This window comes from Theropithecus gelada, chromosome 12 (genome assembly GCF_003255815.1).
Source record: "Theropithecus gelada isolate Dixy chromosome 12, Tgel_1.0, whole genome shotgun sequence".
Classification (NCBI taxonomy): domain Eukaryota; kingdom Metazoa; phylum Chordata; class Mammalia; order Primates; family Cercopithecidae; genus Theropithecus; species Theropithecus gelada.
Window position 1 is genome coordinate 117,591,142 of NC_037680.1, and position 17,300 is coordinate 117,608,441.

Consider the following 17,300-nt stretch of genomic DNA (forward strand, 5'->3'; position numbering starts at 1 on the left):
GGGAGTAAGCTTCAGAGCCCTAGACCCACCCCTGGCAGGGCCTGCTTGTAAAAGGAACCCCAGAATGGCCAAGGCTAGACTTCTCTCCAGCTGTGGCAAGTGGGGTGCACAAATGGAAAAATGAGGAAATCAAGCATTTCTCACATTTAGCACACGGGAACAGTTCACCACATCAAAGTCAGGATAACTGTTTACTAACAAAGGTGCTTTAATCTGAAAAGCGTTTGAGGAAATACATTAATGAAATAGTCTGGCTGTTTGACTAACCAGTTCTACAAATTTCACATATCCGTCACATCCATCGCTCAGATTAGCATGTGCCAAGTCAGAGGAAACAAAACAAACACATCTACAAAAGTAGAAAGAGAAAACTCATGCCTTCAGAGGCTCACAAATTAAAAGTCCTTTAATAATATAAAACAGGTGAACACTGGAATGTTTTTTTCTAGGTCATGGAAAAAGTTATTTCCAAATCTATGTAATAAGCCTAAAATAATACAGCATCACTGTCTTCTGGCGTTTATCAAACCTGGACATGAGTTTTTAGTAGGTGAACTGGGGATGCTTGAGAATGTATTTTCTCCAAACAGATGGAGCTGAAAACTGTATGATTTTCCAAACCAAGTGGAGAAAAGCAGCAAGAAGCTGGTGCTTAGCTGGTCAGCACACGGGGATCCCCAGGATGGAAACAGCCTTGGCCGTTAGGAGCCTCGCCTGGAACGGGGCTCCCACAAAGCTCCTGAGCCTGGGCCACTTCACTCAGGCTCCTGTTCCCCATCTCCAGACTCACAGCGGACAGAACTCCACTTTCTGAAGAAAGAAGAAGGTAACTGTATCACGTACTAACATCTTAAGGTTCTAAAATACTTTGCTTCTCATCGCAAGAAGTCCTAGAACAAAAGCCTACAGGCGGGGCCCTCAGAAATCCCACTGGCAATGTCCCGGAAGTACAGATCCTGCCAAGGTAGGGATCTAAGCCCAGGGCCGTCAACAGCAGCTTGGTCCAAATGCTCTGAGCAACAGTTTTGGCTCTGTGGCTCTGTGGCCAGAGCCTTGTCTGAAGAGCCCTGGGCCCCCCAGGCTGCTAGAGAATCACACTCAGCATCAGTGGCCTCATCCTCCCCTTCGGCCCAATCAGACCATCACCAGCTGCATTTCTCAAACCATCTTTGAGGGTTCTGACCCCTTCTGCCAGGAGCTCCCATGGCACTTGCCCACCCTCCAAGGCCCAAAGCCACACCCTGAAACCCAGTGGTGTCCAGACGCCTCTGGACACAATCAAACCCCCTCTCACAGGTGACAGGTCAGCTTTAGGCCCTGACATTTGTGTCCAAGGCAGCATGGGGGAGAGAGCCTCCTTTTCCTCCTTTTGACCTAGGAAGGCAGCCTGGGGACCTCGTTATTCCAAGCAAAGTCACACGGGGCGGAGGGATGCTGAGAAGCCTCACCTGGCTTGTTTACTTGACACACCTCTTCCCATGTGTAGTCAGCAAGATTCACAGGCTGTGTTACCCACGGGTCTGTCACCAGCTTCTCCAAGGTGACGCGCTTCTCAGGGACTGGCTGCAGCAGCCCAGACACAAGGCTCATGAGTTCTGGGGACACAAAGAACACAGATGGTAGATCCAGATTGGGATGAAGTGGAGAACATCTCAGATTCCTGGGTGCCCACCACTCGCCGCAGAGCCTCTGACTGGGCAGGAGGCGGCCCAGGGACCTCTAGTGCAGGGTCCAGCTGTGCTTGGAGAGAAGCTGCAGGAAACACTCATTGCCTCTGACATGAAAGCTTGGAGTTCAAGATGCTCTCACTCAACCAAAATCAGGCAGTCCAGAGGTTCCTAACTGGTCTGTTCTCAGGGGCTCTAGCTATGCAGAGCTGTGAATAACACGGGGTTAACATGACAGGTGAGGGGACACCGGCACAAGCTGAGAGGAGCCCCCAGCCTTGCATCTGGCTGGATTCAGGCCCCAGTTCCTTTAACCATGTAGGCACCAACTCAACAGGGCCACTTGGAGCCTCACTGTCCTGACTGCAAGTGTGTTTCTCATAAGAGGGCCTCTAAGATCCAAAGGGGAACATTAAAAAAAACTAAATTATCGGCCAGGCGCAGCGGCTCACGCCTGTAATCCCAGCATTGTGGGAGGCTGAGGAGAGTGGATCACGAGGTCAGGAGATGGAGACCATCCTGGCTAACACAGTGAAACCCCGTCTCTACTAAAAATACAAAAAATTAGCCGGGCATGGTGGCGGGCGCCTGTAGTCCCAGCTACTCGGGAGGCTGAAGCAGGAGAATGGCATGAACCCGGGAGGTAGAGCTTGCAGTGAGCCAAAATCGCACCACTGCACTCCAGCCTAGGCGACAGAGAGGGAGACTCTGTCTCAAAAAAAAAAAACAAAAAAAAACAAAACAAAAAACCTAAATTATCAAAATGTTTTAAAGTCATATGCAAATTATTTGGTGAATAGAAAAGAAACAAATGAGACTATTGATATGGAGAGAGATACACTGAGGAATGAGGAAATGGGAAAAAAAGTGGCTGGTCTCTAAGGACAGCGTCGTCTGTCTACCACTTGCGGCTCCTGCTCACCTTTGGACACCAGGTATGGCGGGTGTATGGCGGCCTCCACGGTCTCCTCCAGCTCACAGAAGGGGTTCTCCTCAAAGACCAGCGTGTACAGAGTGACTCCCAGAGACCACATCTCCAGCTCCGGCCCTCTGTAGCTGTGAGGAGGAGGAGGCATCAGGATGCCACAGCGCTCAGCACGGGCTTGCCAAGCCCGCCCGTGGGAAGCACCACGGCCCTTCCCGACTGGCGCACAGGCCAGGCAGCAGTTTCCCAGGAGGGTCACTCCACCCCTCCAACACGCCCTCCATTTCCATGCACTTCTGCCCCAGGCCAGCCACCAGGCCATGTGCCAGGAGTGGAGAGGCCCTCGGGCAGCTCCGAGGCTAATCAGGAACTTCCTTGTGGACACCAACCATAGGACGTGTCCACCAGAGGTGGGGGAGGGCTTCCTGGAGGAAGCAGAGTACACATCCATTGGCTTTGCTGAGGGCCACAGGAGCCGCAGGCCACTTCAGAACAGGGTCACGTGCCCTTCAGACGTGATCGGGCATGTTCAGCTTGGTGTGACCACTGACACACATGCCCTTTAGGAAGATCACTGTGGCGACAATGTGAAGGTGCTGCAGGACGAGACTGAACAGGCAGAAGTACGAAAGGATGAAAGCAAACAAGAAGGACGTGGTGAAGGCGGGTGTTCACACAATGGGCCAACTGGAGGAGCAAGCTTCAGGGAGAAGACACCCAAAGGACTATTGTTATTTCCTATCGCCGTAAACATCCTCATCCACGCCACCATTTATTGGGTACCTAGAGATGCCAACGCTGTACCAGCATTTTACATGGCTTAACCCAAATCCTCACAACAACCTAGCAAGATAAATATTACCTTCATTTTACACAGAAGAAGAGCAAGGCTTGGTGAGGTGAAGGTACTGCCAAGCACACTCCGGAGCCAGGTCACCTGCACCCACGGCCCTGCCCCTGCGCTGGCCAAGGCCATGCACCTCTGGGTCCGCAGCTGGGGGTCTGTCCCCAGAAGAGGTCTGGGAAGCAGCAGCCTCTTCCCAGAACTGGAATTAGACAAGGGAGCCAAGAGAAACCATAGCAGTGAAGAGTGGCACAGACAGAGCCCTGGGCTGGACTCAGCGATGAGGGGCTGGGTGGGGAGGGGAGGGCTCAAGACTGCAGATCACAGAGGCCAGAGCAGCAGCGTGGGTAAGAGTCAGGCCACCAGGTTGAGTCAGGGGGGTGGTGGGGTCACTAGCACAGACCACAGGGAAACTGAGGGGATGGATGAGAGCTGTAGGGGCTAGAGCAAGAAAATCAGATTCGGCAGTTTTTGTTTTTGTGTTGTTTCTGTTTTTTAGATTTCGAGACTTTTAGAAGACGAAGAGAAATATCCAATAGACTAGAACAGAGGTCGGCAAACTTTTCCTGTAAAGGGTCAAATAGTAAATATTTCAGGTTTTGGGCCACATGGTCCCCGTTGCAACTCAACTCTGTCATGTAGGACAAAGGCAGCTACAGACAACACATAAGCAAATGAGCACAGCTCCATCCCAATAGAACTGTATTTATAGAAACAAGAGGCAGGGGATGTTTGCAAACTCGTTTGTAGCAGCATCACGAACAACATAAAGATGCAAGCAAAGGTAGAAGCAACCCAAATGTCCACTGACAGATGAATGAGTAAGTACAGCACATCCAGAAAACGCAATCAAATTCAGCCTCGAAAAGGAAGATGCTGGCACAGGCCACAACATGGATCGACCTTGAGGACTTTATGCTAAGTGAAATAAGCCAGTCGCCAAAAGGCAAATGCTGTATGATTCCACACATAGGCGGTCCCTAGAGTAGTCAGATTCATAGAGAAGAAAGCAGAATGGCGGCTGCCAGGGCCTGAGGAAGGGGGATGGGGACTTAAGCCATAGTCTGCTGACCATGGAGTAGACGGAGATGAAGATGACAAGACAGAAGCCAGGTCCCTGAGGATGGGATTGAGAATCAGAACTCAGAAACCCCTTCACCCAGGGAGATGGGGAGAGGACGCAGGAGGGAGGAAGGAGCTCCCGAGAAGAGGCCTGCAGCCCAGCAGGCCCAGGAGCAGCACACCGCTCACAGCCAGAAAGGAGGGGCCAGGAGGCAGGGCAGAGCCCTGGCAGGGCCGGTGCTCAGGAAGAGGGTGGGAGCCACAGCTCTGGGAGGCAAGGGCAAGGTGGCCAAGCAGCACTGAGCTCTCACCCAGGTTGGATCCCCCCTACACCCTCCCCAAGCTTCATGGCCTGGGTGCAGGAAGGGGTGACAAGCCATGCAGCAGGCATCATGGGTCAGTGGACAGGGGACAGGCAGTTCCCTCCCGCACAGAGGACACGATAGCCACTGCAAGGGAGGCAGAGCCCACCAGCGCCTACCAGGCTCCAGGGCAACCAAACTAGATCTGAAGGGAAACTCCAAGTCACTTCATAGACCAACTCCCTTCAATATTTCATGCTGTTTGGTGGCTCTGAAGATGCATGGAGGTTTTAGCAAGGAAGAGCCCATTTACACTTCCTCCATACTCTGCACACAGGGCATCCAGGCCCAGAAGAGCTCAATGCTGCCTGGCGTGGAGAGGCTGGCGCAGGCCAAGGCTGCTGGGCTCTGAGGACTCAGGGTGCGCAGCCTGGAACCTGCACCTCCTGACTGATGAAACATGGCCTAAGCAGACACCGGATCCAGGGCCCAGGCCACTCCTGTCAGGCGCTGAGGCTCTCCCGAGAGCCCGAGGCACGGCAGGGAGCTCGCGTGGCAACTGCAAGCAAACGCTCTGACCTCAGGCCGCCAGGTCAGGTGCAGCTCCAAGCAGGTCTGTGAGGGACCCTGTGCACCTGTCCTGTGAGGGCAGCATCAGTTTCCCTCCTAGAGAACCGCATGGAGCAGATATGGGCAGTGCAGCAGAGCGCTGCAGCAGCAGGCAGGAGGGTCCAAGCAGTGCCGTGATCATCCGACCCTCCAGCCATGAACTCACCTAGAGAAGCATTCCAACCACACCGCGTTCCAACCACGCCACTGCATGCCAACCAGGCCACCACGTTCCAACCACACCGCATTCCAACCACACCGCGTTCCAAACACACCACGTTCCAACCACACCACCGCGTTCCAACCACGCCTCTCTAAAATACGTGGAGGTGCTAGCAGAAAATACCTGTTGTCTGTTTCTGATTTAATAAAGTCTATTTCACACATAAAGACACACTTGGTTTACATGCAGATGAGACAGTGATCAGGCATGTGCAGCAGAAAGCACCGTCAGCAGTCAGTCTCCACTCAGGCCCTACAAATGAACAACAATCTTCCTTTCCATCTTGCTTTCCTCTCTTAAGTTCCCTAAGAGAAGGCCCTGCCCGGGCCAGCCCCCAGCTCACAGGCTCCCCTGACTGCAGAGCTGCAAACTCAGCCACACACCCCAGGACGCCGCTTCTCCCCACAGCAGAGCAGAGGCTCAGCTGGCCCACTCCAGCGACGTGGAATCGGGCTGGGCAGCAACAGCCCCTCCAGCCAGGGGCTCCGCCTTCAGCACCAACCCTCTGCCTCGGGACTTTATCCAGTGCCTGATTCCTTGTACGGTCAGCCCCCCGGTATTTTATTGAAATAGATATTATTCCTGTCATCAAAATAAATAAACCCAACTAAAAAGCATCCTCTTCACTTATTTGAAAAGTGCCATTTTGGGGGACTCTTCAATATTTTTCTTGGCTTTTTATTAGATGAAACTCCAAACAAATAAAAGCTGAGAAAATAAAATGATTAACTCCTAAATCCATCGCCCAGTGCCTTTGCCCAATATGACCTTGCCTGCCTGCCCACTTACTTTTTAGCACATCACCCTGATCACTCAACGCTCTCATCACAGAGGCGCGAAGGAAGCCATTTTCCCACCCAAAATCAAGCCGGCCTCGGGGTCCTGACAGACGACGTGAGGAGAGGCTGCACCGCAGCAGCATACGTACGGATTCCCCATGAGAACTTCCGGTGCACAGTACTCGATGGTTCCACAAAAAGTATAAAATAATTTTCCCCTTTCCAAGTAGGCGGCCGAGCCAAAGTCTATCAGCTTGATTGTGAAGTCCTCGGCGATCACAATGTTCTCGTCCTTGATGTCGCGGTGAATGATGTCCTTCAAACGTAGGTATCCCACCGCTGACACTAGCTGGAATCAGGAGGCCAGAGGGGGCTTTTTAAAAAAGCAATTCAACTAAAATATGCCTTTAAAATAAACTGGAACCAAAAAAGAAAAAAAAAGAAAAAGAAAAAATAAACCTCCGACTCATAATGAACTGGGGACAGGAAAGATTTTTGAAAGCAAACAGGAAACAAAGCCGCTCCAGGAGGCGTGCTCACCGGGGCGGCCACGTTAGCCAGCAAGGTAGCAACATCGATATGAGACTCGTGAGTTCTGTATGCTGCTGAGAAAACCTTCCCAGCAGACGTGTGCCCCACAACACACACCATGCCTATTTCAGGAGGAAAGACAGACAGGCCACAAAGCCACAGCTCAAAGACACTCATGGCAGGCAAGTGAATGGGTGCAGGTTTGGTGTTAAGTGGGAAGTGCCTGAGAGAAGCACCAAGTCGACAACCTCAGCTCACAGGGAGGGAAAGTGACTTGCCCCGAGTTCAGGCAGTGATCTGGGACAGAGCTGGGAGCACAGCCTCAGTGGTGTCTCAGAGAACAGCATGGCGTATCAGCCATCCCTGCCCCAAATGTGTGGCTGCTCAATGATGCAGACTTAGAGCGGGTACGCTGGAAATGGGCTTCGTTCCCGCGAAGGTGCCGCTGCAGCATACCACTGCCTGCCCACTCTGCCTCTCCAATAACGGAGGCTAGCAAAATCGGCCTTTCAGTTTAGTTCAAGTAGGATGAGTTAAACGTCTGACTGGCACTGTACCAATCAACTTAGTGATTTCATGGATGTATCATGTTGATCTTTTGAGACAATTTTATATTTACAAATGAGTATCTTTCAAATCAGAAGCAATAGTTAATCACAGGTTAACTAAACCCAATTAATTAACTTACATTTAATAAACATATGTATATTTATACACATATACACAAATGTATACATACCTGCATATTTATAAACACATGCCTGCATATTTATATATACATACATATTTAGATACATACATGTGCACATATATACACAGCTGCATATACACATGTGCATACCTACACATACAACATATACTTGTACACACATAAATACACATACACAAGCATGCATGCATACATACTTACATATATATGTAGATATATACAAATCAGTCAGGATCCAGTCAGGAGACACAAACTACACATGAACTTGAACATGGAAAGTTTCATTAAGATTTATTAACTAGTACTGAGAGATTAACCACAAAGGGACAAAGAGCAACTTGAAGAAAGCTGCTCTTCCTGCAGATGCCTCCATGCCCTGGACTGGCTGCGCTGCCCTGGAGCTGCCTGAACCAAGCCAGGGCTGATCCCAGGCCCAGCTCCCCTGCCCCGCTGCTGAGCAGGCCCTGATGAACCTGGAGCTGACAGGCAATGCCCTGAGAACGGGCATGATTCCTACATACACTGATGTACGATCATATACTTTATAAAAAACTGTGAATCTATTATTTATATATAATAACATTTATGTCTATATATTTACAAAAGTGGTAAAGATTCTTTTGGCAAAAATGTTAGGGTATAGAGCACCATAATTATGTGTCTCACTAGCCCCAGAATAAACAACTGTCAGAAAGGAGCTTTTAACAAGTGACCCTCAACGTTACCTCATACAGATACTCTATTTGCTGTAAAGTTTCAGAAACAAGTCCTTGACACAAATTAAAGGGAGGAGGTCATCTTCCAACACAGGAAGAGGGAGAGAAGTGACCTTTTTTTGGCAGAACCATAATATCTGAAACTTACAAGTAGGAGCCTGAGAAACTAAACTTCAGAAACCCACAACCCCTGACAGTGTGTAGCTTTGAGGAAGAAATGTTGATTCACGGAAGCCGTCATTAGACATCGAATCGTCCCCAGCAAACAATCCAAGAGCAAATGTGAGTTGTCTACACAGCTCTTTGCTGGTATTTCTCCAATTCTTTCAGGGGAGCTGGGAGCAGAACAGGATGGAACCACCACCTTCTCCTTAAAACCCAACCCGCGTTACCGTTTCTTCTTCCTCTCCCTCTGCTACAATGCCTTCCTATTTTGATCATCACGCTCCCATTCCGACAAAATAATGGGCAAAATTCAGTATGTAATTAGACACAAAACAGATCAAGACAAACACTTACTGTAAAATGAGAATGTCAGGATCTCAATTTTGCTGGTTAATTAACTGAACAGCCACCATTTAGTGAGAACTTACAGCCTGCAGGCCACTGTGCCACACACATGCCTTTGAGACACTCTCTGACTGCATCCCAACCCTTTTGGTTAATTTTTGTGATTGTTGTGGATATTTTATGTATGTAAATAAACCTTCACCATTACACATACTTTCCCAATCATTCCAGGACTGTATCTGGCCTCATCCTCACTTTCTCTACTTCAATCATAGAATTTCTCATCCCAATCTCACTTTCTCTACTTCAATCATAGAATTTTCTACTCAAAATATATATCGTACTCCATGAAATCCCCACACAGAAGGCTAAATCCACCTCAGAGAGAGAACAGAGTATGGATCACTGATCTTTGCAGCCACCAGACCCAGGCACCCAGGCCTGCGTTCACCCCAACACGGCTCTGGCCTGCTCTCACTTGTCGGAAGATGTAGCTCGCCAGGGGCTCATCCAGCTTGGGGTGGCGGTCGATGAAAGCGAAGAGGTCTAGGCCAGAGCCGTGCTTCTCCATCACGAGCTGGAAGAACCCTTGGTTTTCAAATACATCCAATACCTAGGAAGAGACAAAGCCAAGTCCAACTCTGCCAAAACATCTTCAAGCCAACAAATTTAACACGTTTGACATGAGTCAAGTTAGGGTATCTCTAAAGAGGAAATCGTCATCTACCTTGATGATATTGGCATGCTGCACCCTGGACAGAATTGCAATCTCTAAAGTAACTTTTCCAAGTTTGGGATCCTCAATCCAACAATCCTCCAAGACCTTCTCCTTCTTAATAAACTTCACCACCACCTGTGAGGAAGACAGAGGGTGGAAATGGCTGGAGCCAGTCCTCAAGCATCCCATTACACCAGAGGCACCATCAGTCCATGTGGCAGACACATCCTCTGCATTTGCCTCCCCTAAGTCTCAGGGACATGAAAGAAGAAACACAGTCGTAAACCCCTGCAGCACAAGGAAGCAGAGAAGGGGGTCAGCAGCTGACCAGAAACGCAGTGTCATTCCTGCCCATCCTGTAAGGTGGACAGATGAGTGTGATGGAGAAGCCAGGCGGAGCTGAGGGAGCCATAACCTGGGCTGGAGAGAGGGCCCCAGAGGTCTCAGGGCAGGTGCCCCAGAGAACATCCACGTCACTTCTCAACCAAGGACTGGAAGCCCTGGCCAAGAGAATGAACTAAGAAGCCAGAAAACTAGAAAATATAAAGAAAAGCTATCTCTCTTAGATATGTTTTCAACATTGACTCTGAGATTAATCAGAGTTGAGCAAGACTGACAGACATAAGGTGCTAAGACAGTCAATGATAGTCAAAGTGTAACAGAAAAAGATACATTCACAAAAGAAAGAAACACTGCGAGTCACTGAAAATCCTGTCACGGGACACAACACCTGTTGCTACGTGGGTGTCGGGTGTCGGCACACAGCTGAAGGAGCGACGGGCAACCCAGTGGGTGCCGACCACAGGATGGGCCTGTCAGGTGTCAGCACGAGATGCTGAGCGAGATCACTCACCACGGAACGATGAGTGCCAAGGAGGAGAAAAAGATGGGGCAGGCAGTGCCGCGGGGGTGCGGCCCCTGTGAGGTGGGTGGGACAGGGAGCGAGTCCCGGGAAGGCAGCTTCTGAGCGCCTCGGGGAAGGTCCTTCAGGCAGAGGGCAGCGGGAGCACGGGGCTGCGGCAGAGCGCACCTGAGCTGTGTGAGGAGGTGTGAGGGAGGCGGGGGGTGGGCAGGCAGCGTAAGGGAGCATCAGGAGGGCATCGGGGCCAGGGCAGGAGCAGAAAGAACCGTCGGAGCCCGGGCAACATCCAGGCATCTCACAGTCATCAGGAGAGAAGGGGGCGGCTTGGGTGCCAGCCTGTGAGAGATGAAAGGAGACAAATTCTGAAGACCCTTTGACGGGAGGGCCACCATGGCCCAAAAGGCCAGAGATGAGACTGAGGGAAAGCAAGACGACGAGGGGAAGCAGGGCTGTGGTCCTGAGGGGCAGAAGTAGGGCCTGCTGAGATGCGGCAGAGCGCCAGGAGTCTCTGGGAGGGCTGGGGCCCTGACACTCTAAGTGAAGAGGCCTGCGGCCTGTCCAGCTGCAGGGCCAAGGAGACAAGAGGGCAGGCTCCTCCAGGCGTGCCCATGCACATCTAAAATGAGTGTCAGGAGGAGGGAGAAGGAAAGAATTAACGGAATCTAAGAATAGAATCCTCTTAAAATAAAGGAAGCGTTAAATATTCAAATCAAAGTCTTACCACGTATCAAGCAAGAATAAAGAAAACACACACAAACATACACCCCTAAAGACATTCTGGTGAAAATTTTGAAGGACAAAGACTTTAAATCAAGAAAGAAAAAAAAAATCAGGTTGCTGTTAGCAAAATTCACTTCAAAATAATGCTAGATTACAACAGATACAGGTCTAAAACGTTCTGAGAGGAAAAGGCATATCACCGCTAAAATATGAAAGAGAAATAAACACATTTTAATATGTACAAGGACTGAAAATGTAATACCCATGACTCCTTCCTGGAAAAACTGGCGGCGAATATATTCTAGCAAATGAAAAACCTGGGAAAAAGAAGAAACGAGACATAAAAATAATGGAGACTAAACAAAAGAACAAGACTTGTACACTGAAATTACAAAACACTATTGAAAGAAATTAAAGATCTAAATGAATAGAAAACTTTCCACATTCACAGATCAGGAGACTCAATATTGTTAAGATGACAATACTCTGCAAAGTGAGCTACAGATTCAATGTGATTCCTACGAGAATCTCAGCAGGCTTTTGTGCAAAACTGACAAGCTGATCCTAAAATCCTTTTGGAAATGCAAAATGGCCAAAACACTCTCAGGCTGAGGCCCAAACTGTCTTTTCTCTCGGAGGGTGGGGAGGAAGGGAGGTAGGGACAGCAGAGGCCTGGGCTGGGGTGTCCTGTGCATGCCACCCCACTTCCGCCCTACCCCTGGGGCGTTGGCCTTGGCTGGCTAATTGGGCACCGTGTGCCCGCCCTCCACAGGCCTCCTCTACACCAATGAGGCCTCATCTGTGCTCTCGCTGGGCACGTGGCTTCATGTCAGTAAGCAAGATGCTTGTTTTTTTTTTTTTTAAGACAGAGTCTTGCGGTGGCACAATCTCAGCTCACTGCAAGCTCTGCCTCCCGGGTTCATGCCATTCCCCTTCCTCAGCCTCTCAAGTAACTGGGACTACAGGCACACACCACCACGCCCAGCTAACTTTTAAATTATTTTGTAGAGATGAGGTCTCACTCTGTTGCACAGGCTAGTCTTGAATTCCAGGGCTCAAGCAATTCTCCTGCTTCAGCCTCCCAAAGCCTATAATTGGGATTATAGGCATGAGCCACCACTCTGGCCACAAATTCATTTTTATGAGGGCAGCATGATGCTTATACTAAAATTAGACAAAGACGTTGCTAGAAAACTACAAACCAATATTCCTCATAAATGTAGATGCAAAAATGCTTAACAAGATATTAGCAAACTGAATACAGCAATATAGAAAAAGGGCAGTAACACCTTACGAGCAATCCCAAGAATGCAGGGTTGAGTCGACATTCATAACTCAATCATTATAATTTATCATGTCAACATAAATAAAAAATGTATCATCTCAATACAGAAAAAAGCACTTGACAAAAGCCAACATCCATTCCTAATAAATATTCTCAGCAAACAAGGAATAGAAGAGAGCTTCCTCAGCTGATAAAGGGCATCTACAGAAAACCCACTGTTAACCTCACCATTAAGAGAAGAGTGAAAGGCTTAAGGCTTTCTTTCTAAGATTGGGAACAAAGCGAGGCTGTCCATTCTCACCACTCCTAGCTCATATTTTACTGGAAGTCTTGGTCAGTGCAATAAGGCAATCAATCAACCAACCAATCAATGGCATAGAGATTAGAAAGGAGGTGATGGCCGGGCGCGGTGGCTCAAGCCTGTAATCCCAGCACTTTGGGAGGCCGAGACGGGCGGATCACGAGGTCAGGAGATCGAGACCATCCTGGCGAACACGGTGAAACCCCGTCTCTACTAAAAAATACAAAAAACTAGCCGGGCGAGGTGGCGGGCGCCTGTGGTCCCAGCTACTCGGGAGGCTGAGGCAGGAGAATGGCGTAAGCCCCGGAGGCGGAGCTTGCAGTGAGCCGAGATCGCGCCACTGCACTCCAGCCTGGGCGACAGAGCGAGACTCCGTCTCAAAAAAAAAAAAAAAAAAAAAAGAAAAAAGAAAGGAGGTGATAAACTCCTCATTTACAGATAATACAACTGTCTATGTAGAAAATCCCAAAGAATCTACCAAAAAAAGTTTAGCAAGTTTGCAGGACACAAAGTCAACACAGAAAATAGATCGTATTTTTATATACTCGCAATGACGAACTGGAAATTAAAATTGAAAATCAATACCACTTACAACAGCATCCAAAACATGACACACTTAGGGATAAACCTAACAAAATATGTTGGATTCATATGCTGAAAACTGCAGCCCATTGATGAGAAAATTCAAACACGACCTAAGTAAATGGCACGGAAGATTCGATCAATGTGTGACTTCTCCCTGAATAGCTGGGACAATACAAATCCAAATAAAATCCCAGCAGGCATTATTAACAAAATCAATCGGCTGGGCATGCGGTGGCTCACACCTGTAATCCCAGCACTTTGGGAGGCCGAGGCGGGTGGATCATAAGGTCAGGAGGTCGAGACCATCCTGGCTAACACAGTGAAACCCCGTCTCTACTAAAAAATACAAAAAAATAGCCGGGCGTGGTGGCGGGCGCCTATAGTCCCAGCTACTCAGGAGGTTGAGGCAGAAGAATGGCATGGACCTGGGAGGTGGAGCTTGCGGTGAGCCGAGATCACGCCACTGTACTCTAGCCTGGGCAACAAAGCAAGAATTCATCTCAAAAAAAAAAAAAAATCAACCATGGTTGACACCTGTAATCCCATCACTTTGAAACACAAAGGTGAAAGGATCATTTGAGGCCAGGAGTTCAAGACCAGCCTGAGCAACACAGCAAGACCTCATCTCTACAAAAATTAAGAAATTAGCTGGGCGTGGTGGTGTACACCTGTGGTGCCAGCTACTTGGGAGGCTGCCAGCTACTGGGCATCGCTTGGGCACAGGTGGTGGAGGCTGCAGCGAACCATGATCGCACCACTGCATTCCAGCCTGGGTGACAGGGCAAGGCCCTGTCTTCTCCAAAACTAATTAATTAATTAAATCAACAAGCTGATTCTAAAATTTACATGAACAAGCAAAGGACTTAGGATATTCAAAGCAGTCTTGAAAACGGACGGAGTTTCAAGATTCACTATGAAGCTGCAGTCATTGGCAGGCGCATCGACACAGACTGGTGAACTGAACAGACCCACACACATATGGTCAATTGATTTCTGCCAAGGCTACCAAGATCATCTAACGGAGAAAGGATTCTTTTCAACAACTGGTGCCAAACTAGTAGAAATTCACGTGTACAAGGTAAGCCTCAGCCATGGCTTGCACCACACAGCAAACCAACTCCTACTGCCTCACAGACCTCAATGTACAACCGAGGGCTATAAAACTTGTAGGAGGAAACAGAAAATCTTTGTGACTTTGGGTTATATAGGATACCAAAAGCATTATCCATAACAGAAAAATTGATAAACTGGACTTCATCGAAATTAAAAACCTCTGCTCTCCAAAAGGCACTGCTAAGAGAATGAAAAGACAAGCTACAGACTGGGTGAAATTCCCTCTCAGATAAAGGAATAGTAACTAGAAATTATAAAGAACCCTTAAAATTCAATATTGTTTAAAAATCCTTTTTTTTTTTTTTTTTTGAGATGAAGTCTCTCCCTGTTGCCCAGGCTGGAGTGCAATGGCACGATCTCGACTTACTGCAACCCCTACCTCCCAGGTTCAAGTGATTCTCCTGCCTCAGCCTCCTGAGTAGCTGGGATTACAGGTGCGTGCCACCATGCCCAGCTAATTTTTAGTATCTTTAGTAGAGACAGGGTTTCACTATGTTGGCCAGGCTGGTCTCGAACTCCTGAGCTCATGATCCTCCCGCTTTGGCCTCCCAAAGTGCTGGGATTACAGGCGTGAGTCACTGCACCTGGCCTCAAAAACCCAATTTTTAAAAGCTGGCAAAGGTTTGAAAAGATTTCATCAAAGAAAATATGCAGATGGTGAACAAGCACACAAAAAGATACACAACATCATTGGAGCTCACATCATTAGAGCATTACATAAATAGAATGTCCAGAAATAGGCAAGCCTGATTATGTTAAAAGCCAAGAGAGTGGGTACCCTGGGGTCTGTGCCCAGAAGGGCTCCTGAGATGCTGGGGAAATTCTGCATCTTGATCTGGGTGTTGGTGGTGTGTGTGTCCAGTTGCTGAAAGTCCCTAACAATGTACACTTATGATTTGTGCATCCTGCATTTAAGTATTTGCCTAAATAACTCAGAGCATTAGCTGGAAAACAATAGGTGTCTCATATTCTACATATTCAAGTGTTCTGCCATTTTCTCTCACATGTCATAAGCTTTATATGTCTCAGGCCTGCTCTCTTTCTCTTAATAACTACTGGGATATTAATGGTTAACCCTGAAATAGCAGGTCATCCTAAACGCTGGGGAAAAAAACTCAGAAAGATTTCTAAAAATTCTCTTTTCCTCTACAGCTGGGAAGAAAAAAGAAAGCCATTTTTATTCACCACAAAGCTTTTTGTTGTTGTTTTTGGCTTTTTTTTTCTTGGAGATAGGGTCTTGCTCTGTTGCCCAGGCTGAAGTGCAATAGCATGATCTCGGCTCACTGCAGCCTCGACCTCCTGGGATGAAGTGATTCTTCTGCATCAGACTAATTTTTTAACGTTTCGTAGAGACGAGGTCTTACTATGTTGCCCAGGCTGGTCTCAAACTCCTGAGCCAAGAAATCCTCTGGCCTCGGCCTCCTGAAGTGCTAGGATTACAAGAGTGAGCCACTGCATCCTACCCATAAAGCTAGTTCTAATAAACTGTACAGGATCAACCTCCCAACACCCTGGCTTCTCCCACCCTGCCCAGCACAGTGACGGCAGGGGACGTATGCCCATCTCTGCTCTCCATCACCAGGTAACCACCAGCACAGTGACGGCAGGGGACGTATGCCCATCTCTGCTCTCCGTCACCAGGTAACCATCAGCACAGTGACGGCAGGGGATGTATGCCCATCTCTGCTCTCCGTAACCAGGTAACCATCAGCACAGTGACGGCAGGGGACGTATGCCCATCTCTGCTGTCTGTCACCAGGTAACCAGGCCTAGGAGCGTTCTTGGTACAAAGGAGATTCTTAAGACGTGGGAACTGCACTCTGTTCTATGAACCGTTAACAACCCTTAAAAGTCTATTTTTTGATTGGTTCCTTTACTCAGTAATTTGTTGGCTTTATAATAACATTTAAATTGACACCTTTTTTTTTAAAGGCAAAAACTACTCATGTGGTTTTTTTTTACAGCAAGAGAAAGATGCTGGGGCTTCTTTCTTCTGCCTTAAGCTATGAAGGTTTAAAGAAACCCCTAGAGTCCATCGGATTCCTGATACAAACCAAGAATGAGAAGATCTGCTCAGATAAATTAAAGATGAAAACAGAAACTTAAAAATCAAACTGTTGGCTGGGCATGGTGGCTCACACCTGTAATCCCAGAACTTTGAGAGGCCAAGGCAGGTAGATCGCTTGAGCCCAGGAGTTTGAGACCAGCCTGAATAACATGGCAAAACTCTGTCTCTACCCCCCAAAAAAAGAAAGCACAAAAAAAGTAGCCAGATGTGATGGTGCATGCCTGTAGTCCCAGCTAGTCACGAAGCTGAGGTGGAAGGATCACTTGAGCCCAGGCAGCAGAGGCTGCAGTGAGCTTAGATCATAACACGGCACTTCAGCCTGGATGACAGAGTGAGACCCAGTCTCAAAAAAAGAAAAAAAAAAAATCAAACTGCTTAGAAACACATGACAACAAAAGCACTGTAGAGTAAAACCTCTAGGATACGGCCAAAGTGTATTCTGAAAGCTTAACACTGTAAACACTGTTATCACTAACAGCATTGAAAATACACATTCAATACAATAATCTAGAAAAATAGCAAAATTAACTCATAGAAAGTACAAGAAATTAAAAGAAACCAAAAAAATACTTGATGAGTAAAACAGACAATTATTTGGCAAGTGAAGCAAAAAAAGAGAGTGAAACAAGAATTAGGGCAGCCAAAGGAACATCATCTTCCAGGTATTGACACACCATCCAACCACCACTAGGCCAGCCTCATGCAACTCTGACATTAAAAAAAAAAAAAAAAAAGGAAGAAGGGAAGGAGGGAAGGAGGGAAGGAGGGAGG

The 17,300-nt window shown here is 48.0% G+C and overlaps 1 protein-coding gene across 1 annotated transcript in view; it reads right to left on the reverse strand.

Moving 5' to 3' along the window:
* Positions 1-184: 184 nt before the first annotated feature.
* The window catches only part of PASK (PAS domain containing serine/threonine kinase), a 47,073-nt gene continuing 29,957 nt past the window's right edge, over positions 185-17,300 (reverse strand). Inside the window, exons 13-18 of the mRNA XM_025405533.1 lie at positions 9,605-9,730; positions 9,356-9,490; positions 6,561-6,760; positions 2,590-2,723; positions 1,449-1,595; positions 185-810 (exon numbers count right to left, since the gene is read on the reverse strand). Of these exons, the coding sequence (XP_025261318.1) occupies positions 653-810; positions 1,449-1,595; positions 2,590-2,723; positions 6,561-6,760; positions 9,356-9,490; positions 9,605-9,730 (900 nt within the window). The 3' untranslated portion in view covers positions 185-652. The remainder of the gene's footprint in view (positions 811-1,448; positions 1,596-2,589; positions 2,724-6,560; positions 6,761-9,355; positions 9,491-9,604; positions 9,731-17,300) is intronic.